At 40.0% G+C, this 17,509-nt stretch overlaps 1 protein-coding gene across 4 annotated transcripts in view; it reads right to left on the reverse strand.

The window, feature by feature from the left end:
* Positions 1-17,118, reverse strand: part of SEC14L1 (SEC14 like lipid binding 1) — a 38,479-nt gene extending 21,361 nt beyond the window's left edge. For 3 of the 4 annotated variants that reach the window (XM_072403817.1, XM_072403819.1, XM_072403820.1), the window contains exons 1-3: positions 17,018-17,118; positions 12,450-12,536; positions 9,541-9,633 (exon numbers count right to left, since the gene is read on the reverse strand). In XM_072403817.1, coding sequence (XP_072259918.1) covers positions 9,541-9,603 — 63 coding nt within the window. In that variant the 5' untranslated portion in view covers positions 9,604-9,633; positions 12,450-12,536; positions 17,018-17,118. Of the gene's footprint in view, positions 1-9,540; positions 9,634-12,449; positions 12,537-16,150; positions 16,375-17,017 lie in introns of those variants that run through there. The other variant, XM_072403818.1, reaches the window with a different exon arrangement.
* Between the last annotated feature and the right edge of the window lie 391 nt (positions 17,119-17,509).

The raw sequence follows: 17,509 nt of genomic DNA on the forward strand, positions 1-17,509 counted from the left end.
TCTTTTTCAGTCTTACTCTCCCTTCCTCCATTGCATTTCAATCTTTAATGTTATGAAGGCTCATATGTAAACATTACCTAGGACACACTGCAACCTAGGAACCATAGGGTTCCTCCAGAGTTTGCTAGGAGTTCATTGAGCAATGAGCAGTTTGTGCTTCTCAGGTTGGTGTATGTAATATCAATGATTTTTTTGCCTATCTGTAAGGATGACACTCTTCCCAATGACCACTAAGCTAATATACTGTGAGCTCTGGGTATTATAATTATAGTAGGGGCTCCCTGAAGACCTGAAAGTTATCTTAAGAGTTCCTCTTTGTCAAACAGGTCGAGAAAGGCTGTTTTAGAATCTCCCTAAAAACTCTCAGACACATAGACAAGTGCAGTTGGTTTTAGTCAGACAGACCAGGAAATGAGAAAGGAGAACATTACCAACCACACCACAAAAAGTAGGAAGATGTAACACAACAAGGTTTTCAAAACAATAACACATGCCAGTTGTTGGCATTTGCAATTCAAAGAAGGGTCTTTATGGAATTAGGCTCTGAGCAGGGTCCTCTCCTGCTCCATTGTCACTGTCTGTATCGGTATGTCATTGACATCCCCCTATATAATGTACAGCGCTTCATAATATGTAAGCACTATATAATTACTGTATCAAAAAAATTAGTAATGGAATTCTTCCTCCATTTATAAATCTCCAATAAATGGTCTTGCTCTATCCCTCACTTACATTTACACCAATATAGCCAGTGTCCATTCCAGGTCCCACAGAGACTGTAACATAAATCACCTTCATTTAAAGCCAAACTCCAGACGCAGTCCTGCCAAAATATTGACTGAACAACTGATCGATTCCTAATGCTGCTTCTTCAAGTCTAAAATCTGCTGTACGGGGTCAGCAAGAGGCTGACGTGAGGTCAAAATCAAGTACTTTGTACTATTTGCATTAAAAAAGATATGCAATAATGAATTAGGAGATAGAACCATGTATCTTTTTTTATTATATTTATTCGGGGGTTGTGTCCAAGCATTGCGTCCAAACATATCCCCGCCTATAGGGCTCCATGTTGGCCTCCTTTTAGATTTCCAATCATGTTTTCTTATCCTCTGGGGCAGACTTTTTACCAAGGGGGAACCCTTGAAATAACTTTCAAGACTTCAGGAAACCCCTTCTATAATTGCTATATCAACAACTCACAGTACATGGTGGTCAGTGGGAAGAATGGAGCTTGCATTGTTAGCTAGTTACAGATACTCAAAAAGATCATTGGTGTCACCTAAACAGACCTGAGTGGCACAAATTGTTCATTGTTGGAGGAACCCCTAGCAACTTTTGGAGGGCCCAGGTTGGGAAGCACTGCCCTAGGGTAAAATAGACTTGTTACAGAAGCTGCAGTCCTAACAAGTGGGGCACATCAGTCACAACTGATCAATATTCATGTGTTCTACCAATTGCTGGCAAATAATGGTGAGTGTACATGAAAACATGTCAAGATCTGACAAACAGAATATAGGAACTTGCAGCATTAGCAGGTTCCCCAGCCAGTCTCCCTTAAATCAGCTCTGAGCATTTCCTAAAGGAGTACATAGGGTTAAGGAGCCTGGTTTTCTCCCATACTGATTACTGGCTACACAGAATGAGCTGCATTGTTTCTTACAATAGAGCTCTCAGAGGAGATTGGACTCAGGAAGACAAAATTATTCCGCTTGTGTTGTCATAAACACAGCTAAGCTTTCCCATCAGCTTGATCCGCCCTCAGACATTTTGCAGTCAGTTGAAAAGATACAAATGGTACCACTTTGATCTTCTTCTATAAAAGTAAACCACAGACATTCACACTATGTATGCAATAAAAGAGGTTAAAGGTGGAGGCGTTACTAGTAAAAGTCAGTAGTAAGCATGGAAACTTTCACATTTAACCAATTAGACAAAAACAACTGTGCATCAATAATTTATAAATAAAGATAAAGGAAATGTTCCAGTTACCAATATAGATAATTAAAGGTTAAGCTTGCTTGCAGCAAATGAAGAATTCAGCCTTAGGATCTGTTTTAAAAATGTGCGGCCAGGCAGGGCTTTATTGCAGAAAGGGATAGGCAATGTCAGTTCTGGAATAAGTATTGTTACCTGCCTGATCGCTCAAGCTGTCAGAATCGCTGAGCTGCATACCCAGAACATGGCAACTTCCCCTGCGGTTACTGAGTTATGTCTTCCTGGCCTGATCAATCAAGATGGCCAAAGATTGCAATAAGGAAGAAAAGAAGATGGTGGCCTCCTGCGACAGAAATAGGACAGGTGACAATAACAGGGCTTTGCTATTTTTAAAGAGATATTGTACAGTGCTCAGAATTTTTTTTTGAGCTGGGTGGGAAGAAATTGTACGCGGGTCGCAACCCCTGTATTGTGACCCAACTCTTAGTAACGATCCAAAAACATCCAGGTGGTTACTGAAAAGTGCCGGGTGGTGCGCCCAGGTAAAAGGGACTGGGGAAAACACATTTGAGCGAAGTGATGGCCCTTTGTGAGAGACTTCCGCCTGAAAATTCCAATCTTTGTTAATTCTTCCTTGCCACAACTGTGCCTGCCAAGGTTGGCACCAAAGCCCATGGTGTCAGCTGGTGTTGGATGAAAAAGGGTGACATTACTCCCCAAGCTTGTGACAGTACAGTCCTATTGATTGGTTGCCAGACCCCAGGACAATCATAGGTAAGGTGGTCAGATGACTGCCCATACCTTGAGGAACCGGTATTGCTGCTGGCAGAAAGTGAGCGAGCAGTGTTCTCCCCAGCCCCTTTTAGCTGGGCGCACCACCACCTGGCACTTTTCAGTAACCACCTGGCTGTTTTTGGCTGCTTACTGAAGATTTAGTTAATACAGGGGTTGCCAGGCGCCTACAATTTCCTCCCACTTGGCTTTAAAAAAAATGATTACTGGGGAGAATCAGCATAGTATCACTGGGTCCAGGTGGGGCTTTTACAGGCAAATGCTAGATCCAGGCTGAGTGGACACCAATGTCTGATGGAAATGAATGGGTCGTGGGTCACACAGGTGGAATCCACAAATAATACAACAAGCTAGGAGATGACTTCTATCACCAGGTTCCACCCATAAAACAAAAATATGAGATTTGGGAGGATTGGCTCATGTAAAAAAAAAAAAAGTCTCCGAGGCTACTGTTCTGATTCTGTGTTTACTACTTACTGAGTCACTAACCCATAAAAAAAAAAAAAATGCTGGGCAGACTTCACTGACTTTTTTTTGATCTCTTCAGGATGATAAGACAAAGTTTCACTTTTAATGATCAAGTCCAAAAAAAGCAGTTCCTATATTTTTCTTCCCTGTTTCACACGCACATGAAACACACCGAACAGCTTGAATCAGCCAAACATACCCATGGCATCAAAACAAAATACAGGTAGTCGTCTTTTTAAAGAAGCCACAGTTTGTAGAAAAGCCTCTCATTGCCAGCAGCTGCAGGTTGAGATTTGTTCTCTGTGTGGAAGCAGAGATCTAATTGCAAAGCTCCAATATGCCACATGTGAGGTGCAACCTATAGCTGTGCCCTTAGTAAAGGCTCATGCTGACCCCTGATTGGACAGTTATAGGTCTGACTTAGTAGGGTGCGTCTCATACCTCCAAAAAGAGACTTCAACACAACAACAAAGGTTCAGTTCTAAAGAAGGAAGGGGATGAGGTTTTTTTTTACCCAGGCTGTGGGTAAAAATAAGCCTTTGCAAACCTTTAACCTTTTGACATGCATGAAGCGAATATAAATTCAAAAGTTCAATTGGGCTTTAATACAAAGAACACCTGTGACAAAAGACAGCAATTTTATTACTGTCTGTGCTGCTTTTGGAGCATTGTCTTACTTCCTGTCTGGTGGAAAGTTGTTCGCAGTAGAGGAAGTGAGGGTAAATATCTCTGTGTCCCCCCAAAAAAAAAAGTCTAAAGTTCTTCTCCTTTCCCATCCTTTTAAAACCAGGAAAGCATTTTTATGTGACATACACATTGAGCTACTGGAGCTCCATAAAATGAAGGCTTTTTAACAACTTTTTGAAACATCCTGGCATCCTTTACAACTACACGAGGGATACTGGGGACACATCTGACACCAATACTGGAACTTCTGGCTTTCGTCGACAGGCTGAGTCTTCATAGAAGTGTCTGAAACCAATAACTAGGAACATGAGCCAACAAATTATGCGGCGATGTACATTAAATAGGGGTTGCAAATGACAGACAAATAGACGGTAACACAGGAGGAGGAGAGGACCCTGCTCTGAAAATAAATGAACAAAATCCAATGTATAATACAATTAGGAGAGAATGCAAAAAAATACAACATGCAAAACCAAAAAAAAAAAAAAAAAAAAAAAAAAAAAAAAAAAAAAAAAAAAAAAAAAAATCTAAATCCTGACCACCACAAAGGAAAATTACACCAAACTCCACATTTCCTTTTTTTTTTTTTTTTTTTAAAAGCCGGTTTTAAAAGTAAACATCAATGGGTATAAATTCTGCTGAGATGGGTAACACAGAGCAGGTCACAGGGAGTATCCTGATCAGCAGCAGTTTTCATGCGATGCTGAGCATTATACTGCCGGATCTCTGCGTTCGCGCTCTCAGGAAAGCGCTCTCAGGAAACGCACACAAGTGTTTTGGGAACAAGCTGTTCAGAACAGGTCTAGCAGAGACAAAGCTGGACTCCCACATTCCTCTTCCGGAACCACCCACAAGAATTTCCAGGCTGCAATGACTTTCCAGTCATCATTATGAAGCAGCACACAAATCTGCATGCCGTGTTAAATTAGAATCATTTAGGAATGCGGTTTGAAAGAATTCTTAGAACTGAGGCTTGTTTAATAACAAACTGCACGCAAGATCAACGTTTGTCAAAAACCGTGTAGCTATGCAAATGTCAGACTCATACAGGTGTGGCAGTGACACAATTCTGTTGTACATGTAGCCCAATAACACCCAATTCTGATGAAGCATGGTGAACTTCTTGATTGCCTTGTGATGGCAATGATTGTTTTTTTTTTTTACCTTTTTTCATTCTCCAACGTATTTTCCTATCTACATACAAGTACCCCAGCGATGGCCGAGTGGCTATTATCAGGGCAGGTTTTCTGATGGCGACAACAGTTGACCATAGCTGCCTAATCTGTGTGTGTTTTAGTCTTCTCTGCAAGCCCAGGTGATGGGGGGACAATACAAGAGTAGAATAGGAAAGAAAGTTATTGCTGTATAAAACAAAGTGACTGAACAAGGCAGGATCACCATGTATAATACTTGATTAAAGATAAAAAAAAAAATTGTTTTATATGTTACATGTTCATATACTTTAGGCTAAAGTCATATAATATTAGTTATCTGTACACATGATCAGCACCATGTGACACTCATGCTGACATTCCATAGAACACTGCAAAATGATGAATGATGAAATGGACCGTTACATTTTTCTTATCTTCGTTGGTGCATTAAAAAAATATAACTGCTCATTCACAACGCTTCTGATGCCATATATTCTGCCACTTTTAACATCAAAGGCAAGAAAAAACATTATCAAATAAATTATTCTAACTGGTCTGGGATTCATTAACATGTGAACTGTAACTCATGGTGAGAAAAGTTGTTTGTGCCTCCACAGGAAAAGCTGTTCACATGCATTTTCAAAGCCAATGATTGAGGAAGTGATAGAACAGGAAATTATTTATAGTAAATCTAAAGACAAAACGTTCTTTTCTTTTTTAGTATTTAGTACATCAGCAAGAAACATTGGCATGGCCAATGACACAAAAAAAGCTAAGTGTTGTTGCCTGAACCCTAGCTAAGAGCTTACCCATCAAACCTTATTCCTAACTTTGGATAGATACCTAACAATGGAGTGCACTGGGACCAACAGGTATATTTCTGTTCCTACAAACTTTACAGGGCTTTATCGTGGAAAAAAAAAACTTCATGTATTGTAGAGCTTTCAAGCTGTCCAAAAACAATTGAGATGATATTCTTGTAAAGAAAATGGCATCCTTGCTTGACACTAGAACAAGTTTTCCTATTGAATGATTAGCAAAAAACAAAAACAAAAAACAGATTCAATCCTTTGCTTACTTCATCTACAATGATGAAAAACATTTTGGGTTTAGATAGACTTTATTGTGAACCTGTGCTTTGTCTTTGCTGGGTTCACTTGGCTCGTCATTTATGTCACAATCTGACCATGCAATCTACAACATTAGACTGGAACTTTAAGTTCAACTTTTAAAAATGTGCTATCAGACAGGTCATGATTGCAGAAAGGGTCAGGCTATGTCCCCTCTGCAATATTTCATATCTGCCTGGTCGCTCAGTGAGCCGCCAAAAACGATGTGCCTGCCAGGAAAGCCAGCAATCTAGGCTTAACATATGCTTGCTGTGACCAAACAAACTCCTATATGACTGCATGCGAGTTACATCATCTCAGCCTGGCCAAATAGGATAGCTGAGGGTCAAGATGGTGGCACCATGTGAGGGAATGGGGACAGCTGAGTATGGCGTGGTTTAGTTCACTTTAAATGTAGCACAATTTTATAATATGAGGACCTACCTAAAGTATCTAAATCAATTTGTATTTAACCAGGCAGGACATTGCACCACATATGTGATGGTAGATGTAAATAAACAGGATTGCACGGTGTTCCCCCAGCCCATTTAGTAGGGCGCACCACCTGGCATTTTTTAGTAACCGCCTGGCTATTTTTGGGTGATTACTGAAGAAATGGGTCACAATACAGGGCTGCCACCCACCTGTAGTTTCTTTCCACCCAGCTTAAAAACATTTCTGGGGAGAGCACTGTTGTATTATCCTCATGTATTTATGCCATGACAATTATATTTCACAGCTACACAGAGTACACAGCTATGCTGCTAATAAATAAATAAAATCATGTTCAAACCCATTGGGGTTTTGTGTGTCAATATATGCAAGTTTTCTATAGGAATAAGTCTTGAAGCAAAACCAACATTTACTGATTAAACAGACTGTTGTTTTTGTGGATACACTGCAGGCAAGGTTAAAATAACACAGAAATTCCACAGCTCTGGAATGAAAAGGAGAACAACATCTGTCAGAGGAGCGCATGGCTGAACAATTACCATTAGAACCTTTTTATGGCTTTCAAATGAATACATGTGGCTTTAGTATATTTTAACTGGGTTTACATCCATTTTATTTATGTGTGCATTTATAAGAGACTAATCCCTTCAATAAAACACACATATGATGCATTTTACACGTGCCACAATGAACCCCTATAAATGAGACACTTTGTAGGAAATTGTACTAAATTTGGCTAGTAAGATTTACTAAAATTACTCCTTGTGTGAAAACACGGATTACAGTAGTATAGTAAGAACAAAAGAACAGAGCGTCCTGTGCCTGCCCATTTGAAGTGTAAAAGTTGCGAAGTTCCAAGTGAAGAAATCTTACCATTAGATTTCTATTGCCATGTAGTATTGGATAGAGAAGAAATAGCTAAAGACACGGCTGGTATTTTATTGCTGATGGTGGACTTGATGGAGGTATGTATACTCTTTGTACTGGTGACCCCCAACAGAAATTACAAGGAAATTCAAAATGTTACCATCATAACCAGAAATGGAATAAGGGGAATTCTTCCAATGGAGACACTTTCATAATGGAAATGTATGTATGTTTATTATAAAAGGGAGAGAAGAGGAGAGGATGGAGGAGGAAAGGAGAAAAAAGGAGCGAAGAGGAGAGGCAGGGAAAGGGGGAGCCAGGAGAGATAAGACGAAAGGAGAGAATAGGAGGGGAGAAAGGGATCATGGAAGGGCAGAACCCTTTTGTTAGAGCAATGTATTTCTTTCCATTGCTTGGATGTTTGCAATTATTTTTCAGGTGATGGGTGCTTCCATTCTGGAGCTGGGAAGAGCTGACCTAACCATTCCTGCCCTGGGACAAGTAGCTGCAATAGTAGTATATTGTTTGCTGACTAAACTGAACATTATCTCACTGTTGTAAATGATTTATTGCAACCCAAGACCTAAACATGAGAAGCTGCTTTTTTCCCCAAACTTAAAAGTCCAACATCTGGAAGGTTGACTTAAACCTGAGGTTAATATAATTTTAGGTACATAGGAGTAGAAGTCATGAAATGTTTCATATATCCTTCCAATGATTAAAGCCTCAGGGCTGTGCATCCCTAACCCATGCTCCATAATGAATGCAAGAAAAACGACACTTTCTATAAATAAAATAGCTCATAACAATTCCTGTCTTTTTTGGCTGCAGAAAATAATATTTGTAGGTCACATAAAGCACGAGAATTAAACCACATTGTACTTCAACATCCAGAAAACTAGATCACTCTTCATAAAGGAGGCTAAAAAAAAATTACTCAGACATCCAAAAACTGAACGTAAATGAAATTTGCATCATGAAAGCTGAAGAGATTACATGGCAAATCATTACAGCAAAAAGCCTTGCAGCCTGAAAAACCAACTGAAAATCTTTGCAAATCTACTTTTCTGGCTGCATCGAGGATTTACATGACATCAAAGCGTAAGGATCTTGGATGAAGACCCTAAAGGCCTGTAATATTTTCAGCTAGGACAAAAATAACTCAGCTATACTAGATACCAAAATCCTCATCACGGAAAAGAACAGCGTGAATTAGACATGCCCACACAAGAGTTTATAATAATAGACATGCTTAGGAATATAACAAACATTTTTCCCTGTAAAAAGAGCAGCAAGAATTTAGGTATGTTCACAGCAAGCAAAGTTTATCATGTAATAACTGAACAAAGATAAATTCTACCTGGTAATAAGTAATACAAAAGTGTTAGAGCTGAACCACAGGCAAGCAGAAAAATACAGATAGTCCTCGGGTTACATAAGAGATAGGGAATGTAGGTTTGTTCTTAAGTTGAATTTGTATGTAAATCGGAACAGGTACATAATTTCAATAAATGCCATTAGGACAGATGTTTGTCTCAACATATTATTAGGCAGCAAGGTGTCAGTTACTGTATTAAATCCTCACTGCAAGTTAATCACAAAGCAAAAAAAAAAACTTTATGGAGCATAGACATTCATTAACTTCTGGAGCAAGCTGTGCTTTGATAAGGAAAAAAATACCTGCAGAGTTTGTCTTGGTCATTAAAGAGTTACAAGATGTTACAGATCAGCTCCACTCTTAAGATCAACCACAACCTCAGCTGTGTTTAGCAAAAGTCATGCAAATCAACCCCCTCCAAGCCGCCGTCCTGCACACAAGTAAGCAGGGAAGCCCCATTCGTATCTAAGAACACACACACACACACACACACACACACACACACACACACTTTCAGCTGCCTTCCTACTAACATTTAGCAAAAAATTAACTGCTGTCATTATATGCATTGAGAGATAAAACCCTTTATCATACAGGACATGGAATCTTTAAATCATGGGGAGTCAATCATACTGTATTGATCTGTACGAATCTCTTTTTATTACAGGAAACCCAGATATAAACATCCAATACTTACAGCCATAATCATTTCAAAGCTGTGTTTATACACCCGGACGGGTGACTGGTATTTCTGAACCATGGTGACAGGGTTTCTTGGCACGTTTAAAACCTGGAAATAAAAATGAATACCATGCAAATTAAAAAAAAAATATATAACAAAATACAGTAAATGTAAAAGCAAATATTGGATACTGAATCAGTTTGAAAATTGTATGTCCAGAACACTTTTTTATGGAGTAATGTAAGAGAAGAAGCTCTGTAAGGTTTTCTTCTACTATCAAGGGCTCCCTTTAGAATGATTTCCTCTATACCTTTGCTGTGTTTTTTTTTAGAAGTCAGACTTACTATGTGCAATCTAATTTACTCATTAGCAGTCATCAGAAAACCATTGTGTTGTTGTTATGATTGTATGTAAATCAGTAACCTGGGATGGTCCAGGTAAGCAGGATTCTTAATCAGATTAGGTGATTAGCATAGGAGCTATGTAAAATATGAGGTCACATAGTTATCTTCACCTGTCACCCCAACCATTACTAAAAGAAGAGTTCCTTTTTACATTAGTCCAGGAGACAGTCATGTACTTTGCAATCCTGATGTTCAACTTATTCTAACATAGCACCTTTAAAGCTAATTTTCATTCAACTCAACAGTCAAAACATTTTTTAAGTTTTGGACAGATTAAAATATCTGCTGCACAGTAGTCAGGGTCCTTCTAAACCTGCAGTGTGGGAACACAGGTGTGTTTACTTTGCTCTGAGCCCTTGCCAAACCTTGATTTGTGTTAGGCAGTCCTTTCAAAAACTTCTGTCTTACACATGCACCATGAAATTTGATCAGGAGCTTCTAGATCATTGTAAAAGGAGAGAGGTTAAACCGTACAAACTATATCAATTTTCACTAAATCTGAACATATCATATAGTTATATTTGTAAAATCTATTCAGTGCAGACCACAGACACCTGCTTAATTGTGTTGATTGTCGACAAAATATGATGCTGCTATGAGAGTCTCAGTTTCAGCATGAGCACTAGGTGATAAAACCAGAGATGAAGAAAAAAAGCAGGGACCAACATGGGGGTAATGTACATTTGTAGGAACCCTAGCCATAAAACCTAAAGTGTATGCAACCCCAACAGCAACCCCTCATTTCCTTTCTTTTGACCTGTTAAATATACTACTGAAAATATTTGGTTAATCTGTTTAATACCTGCAAAATAATATCTGCTGCCCTTTTCCGAAACATAAGGCAATCCTCTATCTAGGACAGTTCAGTGCATTTCCAGCAGATCAACAGGGATAAACCATGAGGGCAGGTGCATGTATTACAGAGATATACTGCATACATTTATTTTAATTTAACTTTAAAGTAGAGGATTGCATATTGTTTCCCGCAGAATTTGGTTCACTTAAAAATAAAGATGAATGCAGAACATGGATGTAACCCCAGAACCCTGCTTTTATCTCCGAGGCATAGCACAGATCACTTATTTACAAACAGGTATACTTCCAGAAATTTTACTTTACATAGCATTATGAATACATTGCTCCTTGTGATAAAATATTACCCTTCTACGTTATGGTTGATAATCGTGCATTGGCCACCAGATGCCTCAGAAATAAGTGAATGACTGCCATGTTTTACTATCTGCCATTACCCTCAGGTTGAACATGTAAGTGTTCAGCGTATGGGAGTGCACAGCAGGCAGTATTCATAAACTTTGCTTAGGCACCTACAAGGTACAGTCTAAAAAGTTCTGAAATATCTAAAAGCACCACAATACTAATAAAAACATATATGTTGAATGCAGAGAAGGCATGGATGGTTATATCCCCTTCACTAAAAGGAAAGCTACTTTATGATTTTCTAATAAAAGTAACTGACAGTCGTTCAAAGTTTTTTCCCCTCCTTGCACGCCCTTGAACCTGGACACTTTGAAAGCTGAACTGCTGATAAAATGTACTGGAGGATAATCTCCTACTGCTTACTTTGCTCTACTTTCTTGCCATTTCAGAGTACAGGATCACATTATCTTGTAACTGCAATATGTGTGCCCTGCTGGAGCTATTATTCTATCCAGAGCTAAACCTTTAATAGTGAAGTAATCTTCTAACTACTATTACAACGTCTCCTTACATCTATTAATTTCTCTTTTAGAGAATGTCCAATCTTTTTTTGATTGAGCTGGGTGGGAAAAGCAAACCATTGCTGGCTACATAGCTCAATAATGCATGGAGCAATACAACGCTAGCAGTGATGACCAGAACATGGCAGACAACAGTGATTCTAGCGAGCAGAGACAGAATCACCTGACAGCAAACAGCCAGTAGGAGCACCTTCAGCTCTTTACTACAACAACCAGCAGAGCCGTGTTGTTGTGTATGGAGCAGGCGGTGCTTCCTGTTCTTTACAAATGTGAAACATTTATGCTCAGTATTGCATGATTCATGGCAGTAATCTTCCAGGTAAATGATCAATATTAGGGAGATAATATGTGCATAATTGGTAAATAATTATTACACAGGATTTATATAACACCATCATATTAGACAGCACTGTACAAAGTCCATAGTCACGTCACTAACTGCCTTTCAAAGGAGCTCACAATCTAATGTCCCTACCTCAGACATATGTCTTTTTAATAAAGTCCAAGGTAAATTTTGGGGTGTAGCCAACTAACCTACCTGCATGTTTTTGGGATGTGGGAGGAAACCGGAGTACCCGGAAGAAACCCACACAAACACAGGGAGTACCTGCAAACTCCATGCAGATAGTGCAAAAGCCAGAGTGCTAACCACTTAGCCACTGTGCTGCCCACTGTTATTTCAATAATAATATTATAAGTATTATAATACAACCATACATCAAACTGAACCTAACAATGTCTTAAACGATTTTTTTTTATCATGCGACATGCAATACTTTACCTAAAAAAGAAAAAATAAAGTTGAGTCCTCAGGCTATATGGAGGCAATTGTCAGGGCTCTTGAAAGGCAAGGTTTCATGTAACGCATCTACAAAGAAAGCAGAACAGAGAAATGCTTAGTGAGGTTACAATTGCAGGAAGAAAAACATCCAATCTCATAAACATTTGTTTAAACATGCACAAGCTTTTCATCCATAGAACATAGATGAGGCAGGGTAATATACACAGCATAGATTATACACTGCTGCTAACTGTACTCTCATTTTTCACAAACATTTGTCCCACCCAGAATATACACACAGCTGTTCTCTCCCATCCCCATTACACACACAGATCTGCTGGAAATATTATTCCAAGGAGAATATGCCTGAGTAACGCCAAAATTCCACATACTGTACTTACTAAGCAAAAACAACATACTAAGCCAAAACAGGGATACTAGGTGGTGCCCACACATGTTGATGATCCTACAGAAAGCCAGAAATGGCATACTTTCACTAGAAGCAGACAGGAAAACCTCAGGCATTACTAAGTGTAGACAACTCCAGCCACCGTTAGGACATTTTACCAACAGTCTTAAGAACAAAGAAAAATGTCCAATGGTGCCCTCCACCTTTTTGTCTTGTTGTGTATATGAAGAGCAGTGTTCGGCCCATTTTAGCCGGGCCCACCACCCAGCACTTTTCCGTAATCACCAGGCTGATTTTAGGTGGTTGCTGAAAATTTGAATCACAATACAGGAGTCATCCACCCGCCTACAGCTTTTTCTCCTCCAGCTTAAACAAATTCTGGGGAGAATACTGGAGACATGGTTTATCCCTACACAGCTCTGCTATATTTCCAGAGCTGAAAGAGTGGTGGCTCACATTCACTGATGCACCTTCTCTCCATGACACCTTGATGAACCTTTGCCCCTTTAATTCCAGTGCCAAATATTCTGTAAATGACTACTCTTATGAGACTATGAGTGGTCAAAAAAAAAAAAAAATATAAGCAACAGGGTGTTTTGGTGAATGAGACTCACTGCTTTCCTCTTCCCAGCTACCATATCACGAGGATGGCCGGGTGTGTAAACTGCATATATACCTAGGGCAGCATGATACACGATGGGAGAAGTCAGGTCAATCCAGGGAGCATAACCTAAAGAATCTGCTGCTTACATTTTGGTGCCAAATACAACTGCAAGACTTCAGAAGGAAGACACAAACTAATTATGTCAGAAGGTGCTCCCCCAGTCTGCAGATTAGTTTCTTGTATCACAGAAGTAGCAAAGTGACCCAGCTCCTATATAACAAAAGGAAAAATATCCTGCACAGCTTTCCCAGTAACAAGACCATAACTACTTTCCCCACCAACAGAACCTCTAAACTCTGCTACTAACATAGGAAAGTCCACAAGGAAACCAACATCTACACAACGTTGGATCTTCTGCAGCTTACCATGAAAAGTCTTATAAGAAGGCGTATACATGTCCTGTACATTTCAAAACAGCATCAATGTGTCTCTTGGAGTTAATGGGTATCAATGTTTTTTTTATGATTCATCACCGTGACACAATTTTATATATTCCTTTTTAAAGAATGCCTTCCACTAAAATGGAACGGCTTCCCTCTAACAAGCTGCAATCACACAATTTATTAGAGTTTTCTTTCCATCATTCAATCCAAAGCCCTGATAAAGGCGGTCTTGAACTTTATAGATAATAAAACAATTTTTGGATTTTCAGACTTATTATATTCATGGGTCACTTTTACACAGAGCCATGATTATTATTATTATTACACAGTATTTATATAGTGCTGACATATTACACAGCGCTGTACAAAGCCCATGGTCATGTCACCAGCTGTCCCACAATCTAATGTTCCTGCCATAGTCATATGTCTTTAATACAGTCTAAGGTCAGTTTTTGAGGGAAAGTGGATTAACCAAACTGCATGTTTTTTGGAATGTGGAAGGAAACCAGAGTACCCAGAGGAAACCCACACAGACACGGTGAAAACATACAAACTCCATGCAGATAGTGCCATGGCTAAAGCCATCTTTTACATCTCGGTGTATTTCCTAAACATTTGTATTATTCATTTCATGATATTACTGAAAACAATAATGTCATGGCTGCAGGTTAAGCACGCCACAATCTTTAGTGTGATTTAAATCCTTCTACAACCTACAGATAACACTAATGTGCTATGCAGCTTTCTTCATACATATTGAACACTAAAAACAAAGATTTCAACTTAAGTTAGGCTAGGTACACACGTCCAATAATTGTCATTAGAAAACGAACGATTAAAGATTACTCACGAATATTTTGAACAATCATATTGTGCACAATTCTGTAAATGCTGAAACGATACGATTGTTCAAATATAATCCACCAATAATGTACACACACTAGATACGATGGTTTGATGCAGGAAGTGACATGTAAAGGAGAAAGTGTACCACAGAACAATCCACAATCACTGAGCGGCCGTACACACAATAGATAGGGAAGGATGCTCGCCCAATCAGACCCGACGGGACGATTGTTCATTTCCAGTGACATTCCCCATTTATTGGCGTCGTTGTGCATTTTTTTTGTTAGCGATTATCGGCCAATCGGTCGTTAGTTGTTCGTTTTCAACGATAATTATTGCACGTGTGTAGGTAGCCTTAGATTTTAGGTTCCCTGCACCATCTTCCTATCCAAATCCAATTTACCAAGTTACTGATATTTGAACCGGTGAAACATGGAAGACAAGAGCTGTCTGCCAACCAAACTGCTCAATATCAATGGAGACGGCCGGTGCCTATCACTTCTGTGTCCTAACACATTGTTATTGATACAAACAGAACGGTTTTTAGGATAAACATAAAATCACAAACTTGTAACAAAGGCTGGTAAATGTATGTACAGGTAAAGGTCCAAATAACCAAATACACATGCAGAACCAGACATGTCGTGCAAAACAAGATCATAACAAGACAACTTACTGAGTGCCTTAAGTGTGGCCCCTGACATCACCCAGGGCCACATATAATAGTCAATGTAACACCACAGAAGACTGTCAGACTGCACAGATTATTATTAATAAATGGTATTTATATAGCACCAACATAATACGAAGCAATAAAGCAGGAGATGGCTCGGGACGGTCATACTATACTAAGTTGTTGGAGACTGATCATATGTTTGTGGCCCCCAAACTTTTTGGCATTATGAGGGATTTTTAGAAAAGCTGATTGGGTGAACAAAAATAAGCAGACATAGAACACAGATCCTTCCCCTCACAGTACAAATTGCTGCAGTCCACAAGGACAGCGCCGGCCCGGTTCTGAACAGACCACGCCATAGCGGTTGTGAACCCCGTGTTTTAAAAGAGCGTCATGGCCTGGATACACGTTACACGAGACTGCTCGGGATCATCGATATGAATGTTCACTTCCACATTTGTTCTCCCTACATCCAAAAGTTTTGTTTTATTCCCAGCAAACTCCATTACAAAGGTTAAAGAAAAGTAAATTCTTTCCCCTCTCCAGCCAAGGAGAACATTTTACCTGCACTGCCTCTAGGGACCACACAACAGGTGACAATGGACAGTGTGTGGCCCCCCCAGGGTGCAGGTTGGGCCCTGGGGCCATAAATACTAAACAGCTGTTTCAGGCCAAAGATAAAATCTGAAACTCATTGTGTTTGAAGTCACAACACTTATTTACCCAATTTACTGAATCAATGGCGGCAGCTGTATCCACAGGGAGCAAATATCATTTCCCACAGCAGAGAAGTGTCAGGAGCAAAGATTACAGCCCATGCTGACCATGCGGACATATTGTTTGCTGGACCATTCAAGGCTGATAAGTAAAACCTGGCAGAATGACATGAGGGTGTCCTGGATCCAGAACAATGCCATGGCTTTTGTTGATTCAATAAATAATTCATTTCTCTGTTCTTCGTCAGGCTACGTACACACGTGCAATGATTATTGTTGGAAACGAACAATCAACAACTGATCAGCCGATAATCTTTAACAAAAAAAAGTGCACAATGACGCCGACGAATGAGCAAAGTCGCTGGAAACGAACGATCGTCACCCAATCAGGTCCACCGGATGATCGGTCTGATGTGACATGGTGTCAGCCTCTTATATAGCAGACTGGGAGCCAATCAGGAGCTGCATACACAAGTCAGACAGGAGGAGAGATCAGAGTGATGACTCTACAGCGTGCTGATGTTTTATCACCACCTGATCTCAAACTATGACCAGTTTGTATTGTTTACTTGTAGTAAGGGTAAGTCAGGTCACTGCACTATGTAGCAGAGCTGTGTAAATCTCAGGGCTGGATGGACAGGTAGTGCGGCTCCTATATCTTTACCTCAGCTGTGGATTTAGAAGCAATAAGCAGAGATTTGTGACACAAAATTACCTTGTACAGCCAAAGATATCACCTAACACCTCACATATACACGGAAACCAAGGTCAGAGAACCATTCCTGTATAGAAGCACCCCCATATGACACAATAGCCCACACACAGCTCTGTGTCTCCTGGTCGTAGAACAAGCAGCACACAAACCCCCTCTCACCTTGAAGCTCCTCCGGTTCCCCGTCCACTTCACCCAGACTCCGCTCCCCCCCTACTGATACCGGCCGCCGATGGCTCCGTAGTGCGCAGGCGCCGGAAAGTGACGTCAATGCCCAAACAGCACGCCCCCCTGTGTCAGCTGTTCGCAGCATTCCAGCACCAGATCACGTGATTTCCTGGGCAGGAAGCCACAGAGGACAATAGGAGGGGCTAGCCTTGATTGACTTGCGACGTTAGCGCCACCAACGCGTGGTGACGTCACGGACGTAAACAGGAAGAAAGACGCGGGAGTCACCGGAGAGTTCCTGAGCTCGCTGACGTGTTTCTGGCGGTGTCATCATTTTCCTTATTTCATAGAAATTACATAGAATGTTACATGCCTTCCTAAGAGATATTATACCGGGTCATTCCCTGCCATTAAAACACATAGATCTGGAAGATTGACACAAGGGAATGTTTGAGTGAATGTCTCATTCCCTGTTTTATAAATAGA

Source organism: Pyxicephalus adspersus, chromosome 3, assembly GCF_032062135.1.
Source record: "Pyxicephalus adspersus chromosome 3, UCB_Pads_2.0, whole genome shotgun sequence".
NCBI lineage: Eukaryota > Metazoa > Chordata > Amphibia > Anura > Pyxicephalidae > Pyxicephalus > Pyxicephalus adspersus.